The sequence below is a fragment of the Canis lupus genome, chromosome 7 (genome assembly GCF_003254725.2).
Source record: "Canis lupus dingo isolate Sandy chromosome 7, ASM325472v2, whole genome shotgun sequence".
Classification (NCBI taxonomy): domain Eukaryota; kingdom Metazoa; phylum Chordata; class Mammalia; order Carnivora; family Canidae; genus Canis; species Canis lupus.
Window position 1 is genome coordinate 12,210,866 of NC_064249.1, and position 19,466 is coordinate 12,230,331.

The 19,466-nt window shown below is 39.9% G+C and overlaps 1 protein-coding gene and 1 long non-coding RNA gene across 4 annotated transcripts in view; one reads left to right on the top strand and one right to left on the bottom strand.

Moving 5' to 3' along the window:
* Positions 1-1,150: 1,150 nt before the first annotated feature.
* On the bottom strand, positions 1,151-12,337 carry LOC125755366 (uncharacterized). The gene is made up of 3 exons (XR_007411706.1): positions 12,244-12,337; positions 1,766-1,795; positions 1,151-1,573 (listed from the first exon to the last, which is right to left on the bottom strand). It is a non-coding gene; the product is annotated as an uncharacterized LOC125755366 (long non-coding RNA).
* Positions 12,338-12,590: 253 nt separating this feature from the next.
* Positions 12,591-19,466, top strand: part of CENPF (centromere protein F) — a 63,558-nt gene continuing 56,682 nt past the window's right edge. For all 3 annotated transcript variants that reach the window (XM_049112102.1, XM_049112103.1, XM_049112104.1), the window contains exons 1-3: positions 12,591-12,736; positions 15,847-16,048; positions 17,517-17,713. In XM_049112102.1, coding sequence (XP_048968059.1) covers positions 15,887-16,048; positions 17,517-17,713 — 359 coding nt within the window. In that variant the 5' untranslated portion in view covers positions 12,591-12,736; positions 15,847-15,886. The remainder of the gene's footprint in view (positions 12,737-15,846; positions 16,049-17,516; positions 17,714-19,466) is intronic.

Below are 19,466 nucleotides of genomic sequence, written 5' to 3' on the forward strand. Positions count from 1 at the left end.
CAGGGTTATATCTTGCGGAGAATCAACTGGGACAATTTTAAAATATTATATCATCAGGCATTTTTTTCAATGTCCTATACCTTAAAATAAAAACAAAAGAACCTCCATCCAAATTCATTTAGAAATATTCTCACCAATTTAGGGCATGAATGATTTAACTGTTCTCCAGTTTAGGCTTAAAATACAGTGACTATACAATTTAGCTGCCCAATTAAGATATTTTGAGAGCAAAATGGAGATTAAAATTATTTAAAATGGGGGTACCAAAAATAAATAAATAAAATAGAATAAAATGGGGGTACCTGGGTGGCTCAGTGGTTGAGCGTCTGCATTCGGCTCAGGTTGTGATCCCAGGGTCTTGGGATGGAGTCCCGCATGGAGCTCCCCACAAGGAATCTCTTTCTCCCTCTCCCTAGGTCTCTGTGTCTCTCATGAATAAATTTTTAAAAAATATTTAAAATGTATAATCATAATATATTTATTTACCAACAAATTGGTTTTTTTTATATTGTTGGATCTATAAAATAGTGCCAATAAAAAACATTTTCAAAAAAAGAATTCTTTCAGGGGTGCCTGGGTAGCTCAGCCAGTTAAGCATCTGCCTTTGGCTCAGGTCATAGTCCTGGGGTCCTGGGATCCAGCCCCATGTCGGGCTCCCTGCTCATCGGGGAGCCTGCTTCTCCCTTTCCTCCTCGTTCCTGCTCTCTGTCACTATCTCTGTCTCTCTCTCAAATAAATAAATAGAATAAAATCTTAAAAAAATGATTCTTAAAAATATATATACCCATGTATATTAAAATAAAACATGTGAAACATGTTGATTATCTGAATATTAAAAATAGTCTAAGCAGAATAATTGTTGTTGGTATATATTCATATACTTTATCCAGTTTCTTAGCTCTATCATTTGTTAATACTCTGTTATTGAGATATTTCTGAAGAATGTATTTTTTCAGTATGATCTTATTATATATGTATTTTAAAAATAAATTTGCCACATTCCTTATCAGTTGACTCCTCTCTATAGTCCACAGTATTTTTAACTGAGAAATTATTCCCCCAGTGGTGAGGGTCATAGTAAGCTCAGAACAAATTCTGCTAAATGGAGGAAATTCTCAATTCTATTCTTTTTATTCTGAAATGTGTAGGTATTTCAGCCAAGATATTTTCACAGATGATTTCTGTTTGTTTCTTTTCAGACTAGATTTAACAAGCACTTTTATAAGACAAAACTTGTCAGTAAGTTCTATTTGTACTTTAAAACATTTTATATAATGCCAATGCTTCAAAATTGTTAACTTTTATGATTTCATTCCATTCTAGCACAGAATATACATTTATGAAATAAAACAAGAAACTGCATCAAAAGATTATTCCACAAGTCTTGGTATTCCAAGGCACAACTGTAGAATTTCAAAATTAAATCTTGTAAATTGATGAGGCTGTCATTGTTTATTCAATTCTTTCCTTGCTTTTATAGGATAAATTTCAATATTTCCTTGTTTCCAAATTTTGTTTTTAATAACTGCAATTCTCTAAAAGCTTCACGGAACATTTCTGCTCTGTCGACATCCTATTTAACATGAAATTTATTGATAAAAGTTAGAGTTGATGTAGAATTTGTATTTATGAAACTCATAATACAAATACTTTTGTCTTCAAAGTTCAACTTTTTAATTGAATTTACAGTAGTATTTACAATATGGCCAGATGAACTTTTTTTTACTTTGATTCCATGATTTTATGAAAAATATCGAACACTTACTGAAATTAATCAATTTGTAATTTGAAGCATCTGTTGACAAATAAGAAAGGAGTCATTTAGCTGTCTGCAGAGTTCTAATTAAACCAAACACATTAACAGCTATTGCTTCATATTTCATACTTGTCCAGGAAAATCTTAAAATAATGTTTCATGTTTAAAGTAAATCCCGGGACCTCCAAAGCACATTCATTTTTTTCTAGTTTTCATTACTACAGCTCTCATGGTGGATAGTAAATGGACAAACATTTTTAGGTACATGATATATTCCTCACCAATGTCACTGAGAAATGAGAATTCTGTACTTAATTTTTTCCACTAAATACGCATTTGCTTTGTCTTGTTTCTTGAATTCATTGCTGCTGTGAGGGTTCATCGCAAAATCTTTAAGAAGCATTACCAAACAAAAAGTAAAGACTCGTAGATTTACACCATCTAGTAAATGACAAAATCATTTTAGCAGGATTGTTCACACCACTATATATAAGCCCTTTGGCGGGCATGCTTAACCCCCACCACATCTATCTCACATTCATCAAATTTCTCATTTCTCACATTTCACAGGGATCCCACCCACTGGCCTATGCAGCCTAAAGGCTGCATCATCTCCCAGGCCTGACTCCCAACTAAGGCACAACTGACTCATACCCCAGATGGCCACTAGGGGCAGCAGCAACAAACACTTCTCCCAGTCACCGAACCCAAAGCCAGCCAATGCCACCTGTATGCACTCTTCATCAGCCCCATCCTTTAAAGCGGTGGAGTTGATTAACTGCGTCAAGAAGATTTTCGAAAAAGTGAGAGGAGTTATAACTGATAGTTCAGATTTAACCTGTAGTTACATGTTGAACCCTGTTTATTGCACATATACATCACACACTCCTAGAGAAGACCATGATAGAATATGGTAGTACAAACTGACCTACCCAACTCAGGTTGGTTTATTCTAAAATAATATTTTGTTAAAAGCAGCAAAAATAACAACAACAACTCTGAGACACATGTTAAACCAGAGGGATGCCGGCACAATAGAAGTAAACCATGAAGTATATTCACTTTATCTTTTCACCATAGGAGTGCTTCATAAAATGAATTTCTGTACTGCCTCTTAAACCTACTAATTCAGAACTAGATATAGCTTCCAAATTTGCATTTTAGAAGAGATTTCCGTGATCTTCTTAGGGGCACTAAAGTTTTATTTCTGGTTTAGAAAATGCCTTCACCTTTTATTTCAAGGTGTCAAACCCAATGATTATAGAGATCAGGAGAATCATGCACTTTACTACATGGTTAACCTAACACCTGGATCAAAACTCGTTATTGAAAGTGAGCTAGAGACAAATTGAACTTAAATTCAGTCACGTGATGATAAATACTGTCATCTCCTTCAGCAAACTTGACTTGCAAGTTGGGAGATTTATTTTTGGCTGTATCATTGTCTTTTTGGAAACTTGGACTTGTAGTAACAGCCAAGGGAAAAAAAAACATTTTTTTCTTTGAGGATCAAGTTTCCAGCCAAGGAATAGGAAATATAGTGAACATTGATTTTAATCAACGTTTGAAAGAAATAAGCACCAGGTAAGCATTTTTTCAATGAAATGCCACTGAAATTTTTAAAATATGTAGATTATTTCACTTCTTTTATAATAATTGCTATTGCAAGAGCCGTAATAATGTGTTTCTAATTTCTGTAAGATAACTGATTCCAGAATGATGAAGGTTTACCTGTTTAAACTATTTTCTGTATTTGTAATTTTTTTGCCAGTAACTTGTGTGAATTTTTAGAACCATCTTATCTCACTGTCTTCAGCTACGAAATGAGATTTTAGTCTAGTGGATGTCCAATGTTCATTCTAGTTTCTTAAATTCATCTTTCACAACTTTTTTTGAGTGTTTGGAATTTCATATCATGTGCATGTGTTATCACTTGATCATTCTGTAAATTATGGGCCATTATTTTTTCTGTTACTTTACTTTAAACAAGCAAATGTTAGCTTAAAAAGGGAGTAGTAAGCAAGAACATTAGATACATTGAGGGAATGGAGTTAGAAAAGAGAACATAGTGAGTCAGGGTATGTGGGACAGTAGTTATTGTTAAAGATTTTCTAAGGTATAGGGAATCACCTAGTGGTGAAAATAGAAAATGCTTTTTAAAAGCTTAGGATCCCTTTTCTTGTGCTTTAATTCAGTTCAGAGCACTGCATAGTGCCCATATGGTAGGTAATCAATGTACTTAAAGCATTCCAAGATGTTGAATATTTATTTTTTTGTAATCAACTTTTAAAATCAACTTTTAAAATATTATTTTGAATATGTAATATTTGCCCTCAAGTCTTTCTTTCCTAGAGGGATGGAAAAATCCCCTCATATCAATCCTTGAAAATTAATTCTTATCTCAATGAATGTGTTAAATTGATGGTTCTGTAGTTAAAAGAAATCTAGATATGCACAAAACAAGCATAAAAGCATGACCCTTATCTCCTAGAAACGCCTGGTCTAAAACTATCAGGACCAGGCAAATCTATTATGATTTACACTTCTAATTTCACAGATGAGGTAGCTGAGGTTCCATCTACATAAGGGAAGCTTTTTGAAACGTTTGAGAAACTGAGATGGATTTTTCACTTGTCGAAGATAATAAATCATATGTATATGACACCTTCCATTTAGTTTGGGTTCTCCCCAAAGCAAAGGCTAAGATAAAAACTAGGATGGAAGGAGTTTATTTGGGTGCTAATTCCAGGAAGCAAAGTGGGAACCATGGGAAGTGAGACAGGGAAAGAGGAAAAACCAGGGGAAGGGTGCTATTTCCCAGTTATCCCTACAGGCAGCAAGGGCTTAATTTTTCTGCCATCTCTCACAATTGCACACATGAAAGATGGAATGCTGAGCCATCTATCCACTGGCTCCAACCACATTCATTGAAGATTGTCCCTGGAAACTATAATTATTCCTGTATTTCCAGGCTGTGCCTGTGTGGTGGGTTATCAGGCTTTCTTAGCTCCAGAAAAATCCCTGGATCAGAGAAATGTAGTGACCCGTGGCTTGCGCTTGAGGTGGAATGAGTCTGAGCGTACACAGAACAGTCTACTACAGTTCTACCCGTGACACGTGGGCCAAGGGGATGTCCTAACAGCATTTGCTATGACCACACCTTACCCTGCTGAGATCCACTTGTCCTCATATGAAGTTTACTCTGTCATTGTGCCTTCAAAATGGTGGCCACGATCTCTAAAGACTTTTATACAAGTATTAGTATAGAGGAATTAGTAGAATAAGCCACGGTGGTTCTTGCTATTACAGCTAGTCCCAAGGCTATGACATATTCATCAACTCTGTGCTCCATCCATTCTAGATCTCTCCATCATTGGTCAGCATCAACTGACCTAATTTTTTTTGCCTGGTGGGGTATTCCAGAACTTCATCTCAGAGTGGTCAGGCCTTCGATTGCCTGCCCTTATTGGACTGTGGTGGCTGCAATTACTTGTTCACTCTTATTAGCAGACATAAAGGCACAGAGGAGTGCCTCCAGTGATTCCTGAGTTCCAGACATATTCTTTCTGCCCCTTTTATGTAACAACAGCAACCCTAGTTTCTCACCATAATCTGGGTTGATTAGCCTCATCAGTATTGTAACTCCTTTCTTTGCCTGCTGGTTCAATTGCATAACAAAACCAAAGCCCATTTGTAGCCTTAGGGTTTGTGGGACCCTTTCCTGTCACTAGGAGTAGTGTTCCCCACTCCCACTTTATCAGTAGAGCCCAAAGTAGAATGGGAAGCACATATGGGTTATTGGGAGTGGTAATGAGAAGGGCTAATTTTTGTTCCATTTCTTAGAATCTGGACCTGGATATTCTAGGTACTGAGGACACAACTTGCTATATACTGGCACAATACAGATGGGGCATCATGGAGGATGTTTCCCTAACCCCATCGGAGGTTATGCCATAACTAGCACCTTAATAGGCTATTCCAAAGCGATATCTGTTAGTTAAGGATGCTGTAACAAAATACCAAAACCAAGTGGCTTCACACAATAGCCATTTCTCTCAGCTCTGTAGGCTAGCAGTCTGAGATCACAGTGTTGACAGGATTGGTTCCTTCTGAGGGTTGTGAGGGAGAACTTGTTCTCTTCCTCTCTCTCAGTTTCATGTAGTTGGCCAGCACTCCTTGGTGTCCCTTGGCTTGTAGCAACTGCATTCTTTTCTTGGCATTCCCTTGTATCTCTTTTCTGTGTCCAAATATCCCCCTTTTATAAGGACATTGTCCTATTGGGTTAGAGCTTACCCTAACAACCTCGTGTTAATTGATTACATCTGAAACAACTCTGTTTCCAATCAATATTGCATCCTGAGATGCTAGGGGATAGGACTTCAACATGTGAAATTATGGGGGATGCTATTCAACTTATAGCACCATCAGGCCAGCCATTTCCAGGAAATAGGCAGGATATATGGTAGAACCAGTAATCCTATAGTCATGCACATGTTTCTCAATGGGTCCTGTGGTCTAAGACAATTTTAGGCAAGATCCCATAACTGTAAGTCTGGTATTCTGTAAGCCCTCAGAAAGGAAAGTTGGCAGAGGCTCTGTAGAGAGAAAAGAAAAACCCACATCTGGTGTAGGTATTGATTCCTTCAGAGTGGAGGTGGAAAAGATCCAATGCAAAATTGACTTGCCACCCAAGAGGCTGGTTGTTTCCATATCTGTAATGGAAAGATATCTAGAAAATCTACAAATATTCAATAAACAATATACTTCTAAATAACCCACAAATGAAACATAAAATCATAAAGGAAATTAGAAAATACTTGAACTGAGTGAAAATGGAAAGACAAAATTTGTGTCATCCATTTCTCCAAAGAAGACATACAAATGGCCAACAGACATGTGAAAAAATGCTCGACATCACTTGGCACCAGGGAAATACAAATCAAAACCACAATGAGATACTATCTTACACCAGTTAGGTGGCTAAAATGAACAAGTCAGGAAACAACAAATGTTGGCAAAAATGTGGAGAAAGGGGAACCCTTTTACACTGCTATTGGGAATGTAAGCTGGTATAGCCGCTCTGGAAAACAGTATGAGGTTCCTCAAAATGTTGAAAATAGAGCTATCCTACATCCCAGCAATTGCACTACTAGGTATTTACTCCAAAGATACAAATGTAGTGGTCCAAAGGGGCACCTGCACCCCAATGTTTATAGCAGCAATGCCCACAATAGCCAAACTCTGGGAAGAGCCCAGACATCCATTGACTGATGAATGGATAAAAATGTGGTATATAGATAGAACGGAATATTACTCAGCCATCAAAAATAAAATCTTGCCACTAGCAATGATGTGGATGGAACTAGAGGGTATTATGCTAAGTGAAATAAGTCAATCAGAGAAAGACAATTATCATATGATTTCACTCATATGTGGAACTGAAGAAACAAAATAGGATCATAGGGGAAAGGAGGGGAAAATAATACAAGATCAGAGAGGGAGACAAACAATGAGAGTCTTAATCATAGGAAACAAACTGAGGGTTGCTGGAGGGAAGGGGTTAGGGGATGAAGTAACTGGGTGATGGGCATTAAGGAGGGCACATGATATAATGAGCACTGAGATTTATATAAGACTGATGAATCACTGAACTCTACCTCCAAAACTAATAATACACTATATGTTGATTACTGAATTTAAATTAAAAATTTGTGCCATCAGGTAAAGTTAATATAAAGTTTAAATGCTTATGTTAGCAAAAGAAGAAAGCTCTAAATCAGTTATCTAAACTTCCACTTTAAGCAGCTAATAAAAGAAAATTAGACTTAAGTATAAAGAGCAGAAATAGATGAAACAGAAAATGGACAAATAGTAGAGGAAAAAAGTCAACAAAATCAAAAGCTGCTTCTTTGAAAAGATCAATAATGTTAATAAAATTCGAGCTGGATTGATGAGAGGGTGGTGGAGAGAACACAAATTATTAGCATCTGAAATGAAAGGAAAACAGATAATTACATACAATAAGGCCTCTAAAAGGATGATAATAGGAATTTTTGAAAAACTATGTTCTAATAATTTTGATAACCTAGATGAAACAGAAAAATTCCTTGAAAGACACAAACTACTGAAATTGAATAAAGTAAAAATGGAACACTTTAAAAACCTTTTTTTTTTTTTTTTAATTCCTGATTAGACACCTGCATAGAGAAAACTCCAGGCCCAAGCATTTAGGAATAAATGACACCAATTCTATGTAAACTCTTCCTGAAAGAGATGAGGAGGAAATGCTTCCTAACTAATTTTATGAGGACAGATTGAACCTGTTACCAAAACCAAGCCAGGTTTAATCATACTTAAATGATATGACAAGATAGGGGCACCTGGCTGGCTCAGGTGATGCTCTTGATCTTGAGGTTATAATATAGTTCGGGTCCCACACAGGGTGTAGAAATTACTTAAAAATAAAATCTTAAAAAAATGATATAACAAGATGGAAAACTATGAACCAATATCTCTCCTAGACATAGATGCAAAAATCTTTGAGAAATATTAGCAATATTCATCAATATATAAAAAGGATAATATACTACAAACAAGTGGCACATGTAACAGAAAAACAAGGTTGCTTTAACATTTGAAAACCAAACAATGCAATCCCCATGATACCTGAATAACAGAGAATTACCAAAGGATCATCTTAATAAGTGCAGCAAAAGAATTTGATAAAATCTAACACATAACCATGATAAAAACAGTCCACAAACTGAAACAGAAAGAAACTTTCTCAGTCTGATAGAGGGCATCTATAAAAATGTATGGCTGTCATACTTAATAGTAAAAGACTGAATGTTTTTCCCTGAGGAAAGAAAGACAGAAAAGATGTCCACTTTCATATCCATTTGACATCATACTTGATGTCCTAACCAGTGGAATAAGGAAGGGAAGAAAAAGAAATAGAAAGCATATAGTTTGGAAATGAAGAAGTAAAACCATGTTTTTACAGTTAATTTGGGGTCATCAGGTTGGACCCTGTTAAAGCCTGAACGTTTATGTCCTCCCAAATTCATATGTTGACATCCTAACCCTTCAGTGTGATGGTATCAGGAGGTGAGGATTTGGGGAGCTAATTAGGTCATGAGGGTGGAAGCTTCATGAATGGTATTAGTGCCCCTATACAAAGAGACACAGAAAACTTCCTCTTTCTCTCTGTGCTCTGCTTTGTAAGGACATGGCAAGAAGAAGGCCATCTGGTGAGGAAGAGGGCTCTCACTAGAACCCAAACATGCTGGTACGTCTCATTCTAGATTGCCTAGGCTTCAGAATTGCGAGGAATGAATTTGTCATTTAAGCCGCCCAGTCTACGGTAATTTATTACAGCAACCTGAAGTAAGGCAGGTTCTAATCTGACTAAAGTCTTCATAGAAAGGGAGAATCTGGAGTTGCCATACATATAGGGAGAATGCCATGTAAGCATGAAGACAAGCCAAAGAGAAAGGCTTGGAACAGATCCTTCCCTTAGAGCCTTTAGAGGGAATTAATCCAGACAACACATTGATTTTGGACTTCTGGCCTTCAAGAAGTTTCTGTTGTTTAAGCTCTCCAGTTCATGATATTTTGTTCTAGCAGTCCTGGCCAACACAAGACACAAGACAGTTTAGCAAATCTGCAAGATACAAGGTCATTTTATAAAAATAGATTGATTTCTTTATACAAGCAACAAAATACTAGAAGCTAAGCATTTTAAAAATCCAGTTACAACAGCATACGGAAGAGGAAATACTTATGAATGAATATAACAAATTCATATGTACCCTGAAAATTATAAAATACTGCTAAGAGAAGTGTCATTTAGAAAACCCAAATCACTGAAGAGATACACAAGGCTTATGAACCAGAACATCCTTAAATTCTTCAAATTAATCTATAGGTTCAATGTAATCCCAGTCAAAATTCCAGGAGGATTCTGGAAAAATGAATATTCTTATTCCAAAATGTTTATGGAAAATAAAGTCCCTAGAATAGACAATATAAAAAGATACTAGCTAGAGGATGTACAGTACTTAATTTCATGACTTATTATAAAGCTACGATCATTAAAACACTATGATACAGTGGTAAAGATAGACATATAGATCAGTAGAACAAAGAGGCAGAAATATATCCATGTTTGTATGTTCAATTAATTTTCAACAAAAGTACTAAGGTAATAATAGAAAAGGACAACAAATGGTGTTAGAACAACTGGATCTTTATATGGAAAAATGTACACCTCAACCCTTATTTCATGCTATCCAAAAAATAAATTCAAAACAGATCATAGACTTGAGTGTAAAAGCTCAAATTATAAAATTTCTAGAAGATATGTGAACATTTCTTAGATAAGATTCAAAAAACCATGACCTATGAAAGAGAAAATTAAAATTAATTTTAAAATAAAAAATGCCTGCTTTTTTGAAAGGAATCATTAAGAAGCTGAAAAGAGAGCACATTTGAGAAAATGTTTGCAAAACAGGTATCTGACAGAAGCTTTGTGTCCAGAATATATGAGAAATCATAGGAAGAAGACCAACAACTCAATAAAAATGTAGGCAAAATATTCACAGGCAGAAAGGAGAGATGGTAAATGAATAGTCCAGAGAAAGTAGACAGGATCAATGAGGCAGTGGCTTTAAAAAGAGAAGTGAGGGAATTGAAAATGACTCTCAGAAGACATCTATGTTTGGTTAGGTGGGATTCATCTCCTTCAGCCCCTAAACAGACAGGTAGGGGAAGGAAATCATGATTGAAGTCATAGAATAGTCTCCATCACATGATTCCCCTGTTCAAGAAATCAATGTATGTCTTTACTGATTATTATAGATAAATGTACTACAAGGCTTGGCTATATAGTGATCACTCAATAGATAACTATTAAGAAATGAATAAATGGGAGTGCCTGGGTGGCTCAGTTGGTTAAGTGGCTGCCTTGGGCTCAGGTCATGATGATCCCAGGGTCCTGGGATTGAGGCCTATGTCAGGCTCCCCGCTCAGCCTGCTTCTTTCTCCCTTTCCCTCTGCCTGCTGCTTCCCCTGCTCATGCTCTCCCACCCCCAAATAAATAAATAAATAAATCTTAAAAAAAGAGAAATGAATGAATGAATGAATGAATAAATAGCAAATGCAATTCTTGAAAGTCCTGTTACAGGTCTTTCTAGTTCTGTTTTCCTTAGGCAGCTAATAGTTGAATAATTACCCCTGGGAAGCAATGGAGTTGTGATTAGTCTTGGAGTCAGAATTTGGTTGAAATCCCAGAACAACCAGATGCTAAACTGATCATGGCAATGCCCAGTAAAAGTTCTACTGACCTACTGGCTCACTCCCCTTTTTTGGGGGGGAATTCAAAGCTTTCGGGGGAACGAAGCCTTTCTCCGGATGGCAGTTTTAAGTTTCAAGGCGGTCTTATTTTTCATGTGCAAAGTTACTAGGGAGTCATTAGAGCTACAAAAATGAATTAAAACAGATTTTACGCCACAGGAGTCTTCGAGACTCCTAGGAGAGACAGACAGACATAAATATAATGTATACACTTTTCTAGGAAAGCTGTAGAAAATACTTATTTCTAAGGAGTGAGTGAGAATAGGGAGGTTTTATGAAGAAAGTAGCATTTGGATTGGGTCTTGAAGGATGAGCAGAAAAAAAGTAAGGGACCGTCTAGAATGCGGTAACCTAAGGAAAGGTATACATTGGGTTACAGAAAGCTTGGCATCTCTGGAGGACAAGAGCATCAGAGACATATTGACAGATATAGTAAGTTAATAATTCATTGTTTTGCTCCTGTCTTTAGAAGCTTATTTTTAATTGAATAGGGAAAGAGAACAGGTACATAAATACACACAAAAAACCAGTGGGCTTCATAGAAAGGGGAGATTACATCCAGTTTTGGCGATTCTTCCGGCCGCGATGTCATCCCCCCACCCTTTTCTTTTAAAATATAAATTTATTTTTTATTGGTGTTCAATTTGCCCACATATAGAATAACCCCCAGTGCTCATCCCGTCAAGTGCCCCCCTCAGAGCTCGTCACCCAGTCACCCCCACCCCCCGCCCCCACCCACCTCCCCTTCCACCACCCCTAGTTCGTTTCCCAGAGTTACGAGTCTTTCATGTTCAGTCTCCCTTTCTGATATTTCCCACTCATTTTCTCTCCTTTCCCCTTTATTCCCTTTCACTATTATTTATATTCCCCAAATGAATGAGACCATATAAGGTTTGTCCTTCTCCTATTGACTTGTTTCACTCGGCATAACGCCCTTGAATGCAGCTAACAAGTGTTCAGGATCCCCTCTTTAGAATATGGTCAATAAGAGTGAGATCCTCTGTGTCCTAGGTTCAATTTCAAATTAGGGAGCTACCATGTGCCTCAGTTAACTCCTAGATAAAACGGAAACGCCTTCCTCAAAGAATCGTTAAGAATGACACGGGCTGAAGAACGCAGGGCGCTCGCAGTACCTCGCATCTACGCCCTGAGTCCTGGGTCTTAGTAAGGGGATCCCTGGAGGGCCCGGCCGGCAGCACAGCGCGGCGGGCGGAGGGCGACGGACCCCGCGGCCCTAACCGGCGGGCGGGGCCGGCTGCGCTGCGGCAGGAGCAGGTGCGCGGGGCCCGCAGCCGCGGGAGGAGCACGTGGTCCCCGCCCTCCCACAACAACAACAACAAAAAACCCCGTAACTCTCCGGGGGCCCCACGGGGTGAGGGCTTGATTTTTAAATCGATCCGAAAGAGCCAATCAGAGCCGGCAGCGTGAGGGCGCGGGAGCCGATTGGTCCACAGCCACGCGCGGCGACCAATAGGCTTGCAGGGTGAGTTTGGCCGGTCCCGGAAGCGGGCGAATCCGAAACCGCTGCCGGCCGCGGGCAGTTTGAATTGGATTCTGGGCTGAAGCCCGCGGAGGCTGCGCCGGCGTCCGCCCCGGAGGGCTCGGCTTTCCCTCCCCGCTAGGCAGGTGAGTGTCCCGCGTGGGCCGTGGCTTCGCGGCGGGCGTGGGGTGGGGTGGCGTGGGGGCGGCCGGCTTTCTGCCGCGGGTCCTCGGCGGGGACGCCCGTGGGATGGCGCTCCCGGGCCGGGTGGCTGCAGCGGCCCGCCCCCGGCCACCCGATGAGGCTGGGAGATGCCCCCCGCCCCGGGGGCGGTTCTTAGGGCTGTCGGCGAACCCCCTGCTCCTGGGGGAGCTGCTGGCACCGGCGTCCGCAGACCCCGCTCGGGCACGAGCTCGCGCTTTGGAGCCTCAGTTTCCCCCCTTTGTAAGACACGTGAATTGGAGATGAGCAGGTATTTTTCTAGCGGCCGTCTAGGGCCCGGGCCAGCGGCTCCGTTTCGACCTTTGAACATGGGTCCCTCGTTGCATGGAGGAGATGCAAGCTTGGGGTTTGATGTGTGCTGCGCGTCTGTGTGCTCCTTGTCAGCTGCGAGTGCATTTCTCCCGCCTTCCACATTTATTTGGGCACACTTGGGGGCCGGGCTCTGCCATGTTATGAAGACCCAGAAGTAAATAAATAAATGATCTGCGTCTCCTCCTTGAGCCAGGTCCAGAGGAGCAGGCAAGTTTTCACTCTTAACGCTCAGCGTGGCGCTCCAGCCGGGGACTCGGGGGGCTTGGTGGAGGTGGGGGATCTTTTTAAAAAAAAAAAAATTTTTTTATTGGAGTTCAGTTTGCCAACATATAGCATAACACCCAGTGCTCATCCCGCCAAGTGCTCCCCTCCAGTGCCCGTCACCCAGTCCCCCCACCCCCCACCCCCGCCCACCTCCCCTTCCACTACCCCTCCTTCATTTCCCAGAGTTAGGTGTCTCTCATGTTTTGTAAAGGGAAAGGAGAGAAAATGAGTGAAAATATCAGTGAGGGTGACAAAGCATGAGAGGTGGGGAATCTTTTTAAAAGTACATGAGAGACTTCTAACTCTGGGAAACGGGCAAGGGGTGGTGGAAAGGGAGGTGGGTGGGGGGATGGGGTGACTGGGGATGGGCACTGAGGGGGGCACTTGATGAGCACTGGGTGATATGCTATATGTTGGCAAATCGAACTCCAATAAAAAAAATACATGCAAAAAAACAAAAACCAACAACAACAAAAAAACGGAAAACGTGCAGGTGGGCCTCCAGTGCTGGGGGTGGGTGATTCAGGCCTAAGGAGTTCTCTCTTCATATTTAGGACAAAAAGAACTTTTTCTGCAAAATCCTCCTAGCAGGAACCTTGACATTCAGGACTTTTCTTCAACTACCCACCCTCCCTTACATCTGTTGCTCCTTACACCTCCATCTGGAAATTTACATTTTTCTGTGTGTTTTGCCTCAGTGGCTCCATGCAAACTGTTGATGCCTGAACCTTTCAAAGTATGCTCTAATCAAAGTGCCCTTGGGTCTGGTGATTGTTTTAACCACTTCCTTACAGTTGTATCTTAGACTTTGAAATGGAAAAGCATTCAACTTGCCAGTTTTCCTTCTGTTTATATTCCTCATCTGTATCATCTTTCTAAATTGCTCCTTGTAATGTTTTGTTGGTGATTGCGTCTCTGATGTAATGATTTCAGTGGCTGGAAGAACTGTTTAGGACTGTTAATCCTCGTGTGCCACTGGTACTGTACGCCCACCCCTAAGTGAGCAAGCTAGATTGGAACAGAAAGAGAAGCCTGTTGCGACAGTGTAAATTGTCCTTTGTTGGTGGAGAGGCATGAGATTTCTTTCAGCAGTTTTTGGGCAAATGGACTTTGAGATGCTGTGTTCAAAGATCTGAGATCTGGAAAAAGAAAATTAAGCTGTCAGAGAAAACATGGCTTTCCAAAGCTTAATATCTAAACTGTGTTTTCCAAGAACTTTGCGCACGCGTGCGCTCTCTCTCTCTCTCTCTTTTTTTATTTTCAAGATTTTATTTATTTATTAGAGAGAGAGAGGTGGAGACACAGGCAGAGGGAAAGCAGGCTCAATGCAGGGAGCCCGATGTGGGACTCGATCCCGAGTCTGTACTTTGATCAACTGCTAATTAGTTGGTCTGATAAAAAGTTTGATACAGCCAATTGAAACAAGACCTAAAATGTTTATGGACTTCATTTAGTAAAAAAGCAGATTCTCACCTTGCCCAAATACTGGAAAATGAATGCTTTCCTTTCATTTAAGTTCCAGAGGGTAGTGAATACAGAATAATTTCCATACTTTTCTCCCAGATGATTTAAATTTCCTCAGATATGCCTGAGAATGAGGTAGGCCACTTCCCTCTTGGTACCATAGGCTGAAATACACAAATGAAGTGTTTTCCAGGATTAATATTATAACTAATAAGTACAGAATGCTTATCAGGAAATATAGGCTTCCTGATAAGGCTTTGGGAAGTCACCACCACTATTTTCCTCACTTTACAAATGAGGAAACTGAGGCACAGAGCAGTTAAATAACATGCCCGAGGTCACACGTCTTGTAGGTGAGTGAGCTGGGATTTGAATCACTGAGGCTATATGCCAGTTGCCTGACCAGGTCTATCTGGAGCATGGCTTTACTGCATTTTGCAATGATTTTAGCACTAATCTGGCGTTCGATCTTTGTTCATCCATGCATTAATTCAACACATGAGAACTGCTTGAAAGGAGAGAGTCTGTGCCATTACAGACTATGACCAGGAGTTACAGCCAGGTTAGGGATCTCACCAGGGAGGCTTCACAGAGAAGGAGGGACAAAGTGGTAATGATGTGAAGATGAAAAGAGCATTTGCAAAATGACTTATCTTGGGTTTTGTTTGTTTATAGGATCTACTTTTCGCCTGAAACCTCAGAGCAAGGTGCTCATGTTTTGTATAATGAAAACAGAGTGAGCTGTAGAAAGCAAGTAGCCAAGAAGTCAAACCTGAGAAATAGGAAAAACTGAGAGCCCGGGAAGCCACTCATCTTGTGTACCTCACAACCAGAGTATTGGTAGTCACCTTTCAGGGAGTAGAGAAGCAAGATGGTGTGCTTCCTTATCTTTCGAAATGTGAGGCTTTGAAACTCCTTGGAGACTCCTTAGTCTCTTCAACGTTTAGGTCTCTTTTTACCATAGTAAGACTGACAGTCTGCTTATTCCTTCCAGTTGATTTATAAATGTGTGAATAGTAAAGAAGGAGAGCAAGATGAGCTGGGCTTTGGAAGAATGGAAAGAGGGCCTGCCTACGAGAGCTCTTCAGAAAATTCAGGAGCTGGAAGGCCAGCTGGACAAACTGAAGAAAGAAAGGCAACAAAGGCAGTTCCAGCTGGAAACTCTGGAGGCTGCCCTGCAGAAGCAGAAACAGAAGGTATCGCTGAAACGCTGCCATTTAAAACTGTTCATTCAGTATTTGGATGAATTGATCTTGGTCTGAAATTTTGAGAAAAATGATTATGCTATCTTCAGGTGGTTATCTGCTCCTTTGCCCCTCATTTCTGCTTATCTGCTAATATTGAGGGTTGCTGAGTTCCATTTTATTTATTTATTATTTATTTATTTATTTTTATTTTTTTCCATTTTATTTTTTTATTTTTTGTTTTTAAAATTTTTAATTAATTTATTTGACAGAGAGATAGAGCCAGGGAGCAGAAGCAGGAGGAATGGCAGAGGGAGAAGAAGCAGGCTTTCTGCTGAGCCCAATGTGAGACTCGATTCCAGGACCCTAGGATCATGACCTGAGCTGAAGGCAGACACTTAACTGACTGAGCCACCCAGGCGCCCCTCCTGACTTCTATTTTAATTCTGTTTGGGACCACACATTGGAAATTACTTTTATATTCTGTACCAACATGGCCAGAATTCTCTGGCTTGGAGCCAGTATTAGGGCACTTTGCAGTCCAAATGGATATTGCTCTCTGAGGGTGGGCTTTTCACCTTGGTATTCCCAGACTTCTTCTCTTCTGGGCTAGGAAATGAAAAACTAAAACAGTGCTTCTTCCTTCCTTCTGCATTAGCCAACAAGGTAGTGGTACAGTCACTGCTTTTAACATGGCTTTGCTAGTGGGAGAATTTTACAATAATTGGCTTCAACGGCCAGACTTTCTTTAAGATTTTATTTATTTGAGAGAGGAGGGAGAAAGAGCATGAGTGGGGGAGGAGCAGAGGGACAAGCAAACTCCCTGCTGAGCAGGGAGCCCAACCTGGGGCTCTGTCCTAGGACCCTGAGATCATGACCTGAGCCAAAGTCAGTTGCTTACCGACTGAGTCATCTAGGTGTCCCAGTAGTGAGACTTTAAAATGAACTGCTAAGGGAGATTGAGAGGGTTTATTTTTGACTTTGTTGTACTTGAAAGGACATTAAAGCCTCCTTTTCCAGGAAGGGTATGTATAGCCCTGACCAAAGACCATGTAATCCATGACTTCGTAGAACTTTTCTATATACCAGCTTCAGAGTGAGATCATGTAAAATTGCTGTGTGCCTGGGGGCACCTGGATGATGCAGTCGGTTAAGCATCTGACTCTTGGGTTTGGCTCAGGTTGTAACCTCGAGTTATGAGATCGAGCCCAGGTCAGGTTCCAAGCTCACCATGGAGTCCACTTGGACTTTCTCTCCCTCTCCTTCTGCCCTTCCACCCTGTGGTCCTGCTCTCTCTCTCTCTCTCTCTCTCTCTCTCTCTCTCAAATAAAAAAAAAAATTCTGTGTTCATGAAGCATTGACATGTGGATCACAGCAACCACATCTCAGTAATTAGTCATCAGTGTTAACACTCAGATTTACAATTTGTGGTAAATTCATGAAGTAAGAGACCTCCTTCTTTCTGCATGATCTCCATTAGGTTGAGAATGAGAAAACGGAGGGTGCAAACCTAAAAAGGGAGAACCAAAGCTTGATGGAAATATGTGAGAATCTGGAGAAGACCAAGCAGAAAATGTCCCATGAACTTCAAGTCAAGGAGTCACAGGTGAATTTCCAAGAAGGGCAACTGAACTCCAGCAAAAAACAAATAGAAAAACTGGAACAGGAACTGAAAAGGTAATTTTTTTTTTGAATGGTATTTCTATGAATGTCCTTTATATGTGTGCATTGGATGCTTTTGTCTTTTCCTTTAATGATGTTATTAAACGTTGCAGTCATTTTCCCAGTGAAATAGACAGTGACTTGAGGAAAATTAATTCTTCTGTGCTTCAGTCTTATCATTGCATGGCTCAGTACTTCGTCAGTTCATTAAATGGCTTACTCACTTATTAATTCATTCAAGATGTATTCATTAAGCTGCTTCGTGGGGCAGATGTTGTATTTGTTACTGGATGATGTAATGGTAAATAATACCAAATCTCTCAACAGTGGTTACTAGAAGATGGAGGGGAGCTGAGCATGGCTAATACTGATGACTTAGGTTTCCTTCCATTGGAAGAGAACTAGGGAATTTCAAAAGTACCTAGGAGCACTGAGGGCCCAGTTGAGGTTGGAGACCAGGAATTTATAATTTATACTGGGACCCATCTACAGAGTTGTATGCCTTTTTTTTTTTTTTTTTTTTCCCCCTCCCATTTTTCCTTTTTAGCATCTGGAATATAAATGGTGAGCATGTGAACAGGAGGATTGACTAGGGTTGTTTTTGTCCAGGGTAATGGGATGGAAGACGGTGGAATAATTGAGGATGCTGGGGAAAGGGTGGTTAAAACTGTGTGCTGTGGAGTCTAAGCTGGAGAAGGAAGGAAGCATATTTAAGAAGAGGTTCCTATGAGATCCACATCTTTAGCATTACATAACCAATTTGCCAGTTTAAGCAATAAAAAACAGTGTTTATGACTTCTTTTCCATTAAAAAAAAATCCCCAAACAACTTGAGACATTAGTCAAAATAAATCTAGTGGGAGCAAAATTGCTAGCTTATAGATGGTATCTTCTTGTTCTAATAGTGGAGTTTGGTCAAAATAATGAGGAGTAAATACAGGCGGAAAGCAAAGTGGACTATAGCAGATTGCCCATGTGGATTCTACTAATCTATACCCAGAAATTAAAAAAAAAATTTTTTTGAAATAACTTTAGATTAACAGAGAGAGTTGTTAACATTTTATATAACGAAAGTGCAATGACCAAACCAGAAATAAACACTGATTCAATACTATGAACTAAACTATGGACCTTATTAGAATTTCACCAGTTTTTCTGGTCATGTGCTTTCTCCATTCCAGGATCTGATCCAGGATTCCACAGTACATTTGGTTATTTTCTTAGTCTCTTTCTAAGCTGTGACAGTTTCTTGTTTCTTGTGTCCTTGAAATTGTTGAAGAGTACTAGTCACTCTTGTGTAGAATAGTCCTCAATTTCAGTTCGTCTGCTGTTTTTTTTTTGTTTTTTTTTTTAATGATTAGATCAGGGTTTTTCAAAGTGGCACAGTTCACATTTTAGACTAGATGGTTGTTTGTTGTAGAAGGCCGTCCTGTCGTTGTAGGATACTTACCCAACATTTCTGGCCTCTACCCCACTACATGCCAGTGGCAACTACCCCAGTTGCAAGTTTTGATAATCAAAAATGTCTCTAGGCATTGCCAAATGTTTTTTGGGAGTGTAGAATCATCGTGGATTGAGAACCACTGAGACAGATTGAGGTTATAAATTTTGGGTGAGAATACACAGTAGTAGTGCTGTGCCTTTCTCAGTGTCTCCTATCAGAGGGTACATGACCTAATATGACTTTTACCTTGATGGCCTGGTTAAGGTGTTGTCTGGGTTTCTCCATTGTGAAGTTACTATTTTTCCCTTTGTAATTAATAAGTATC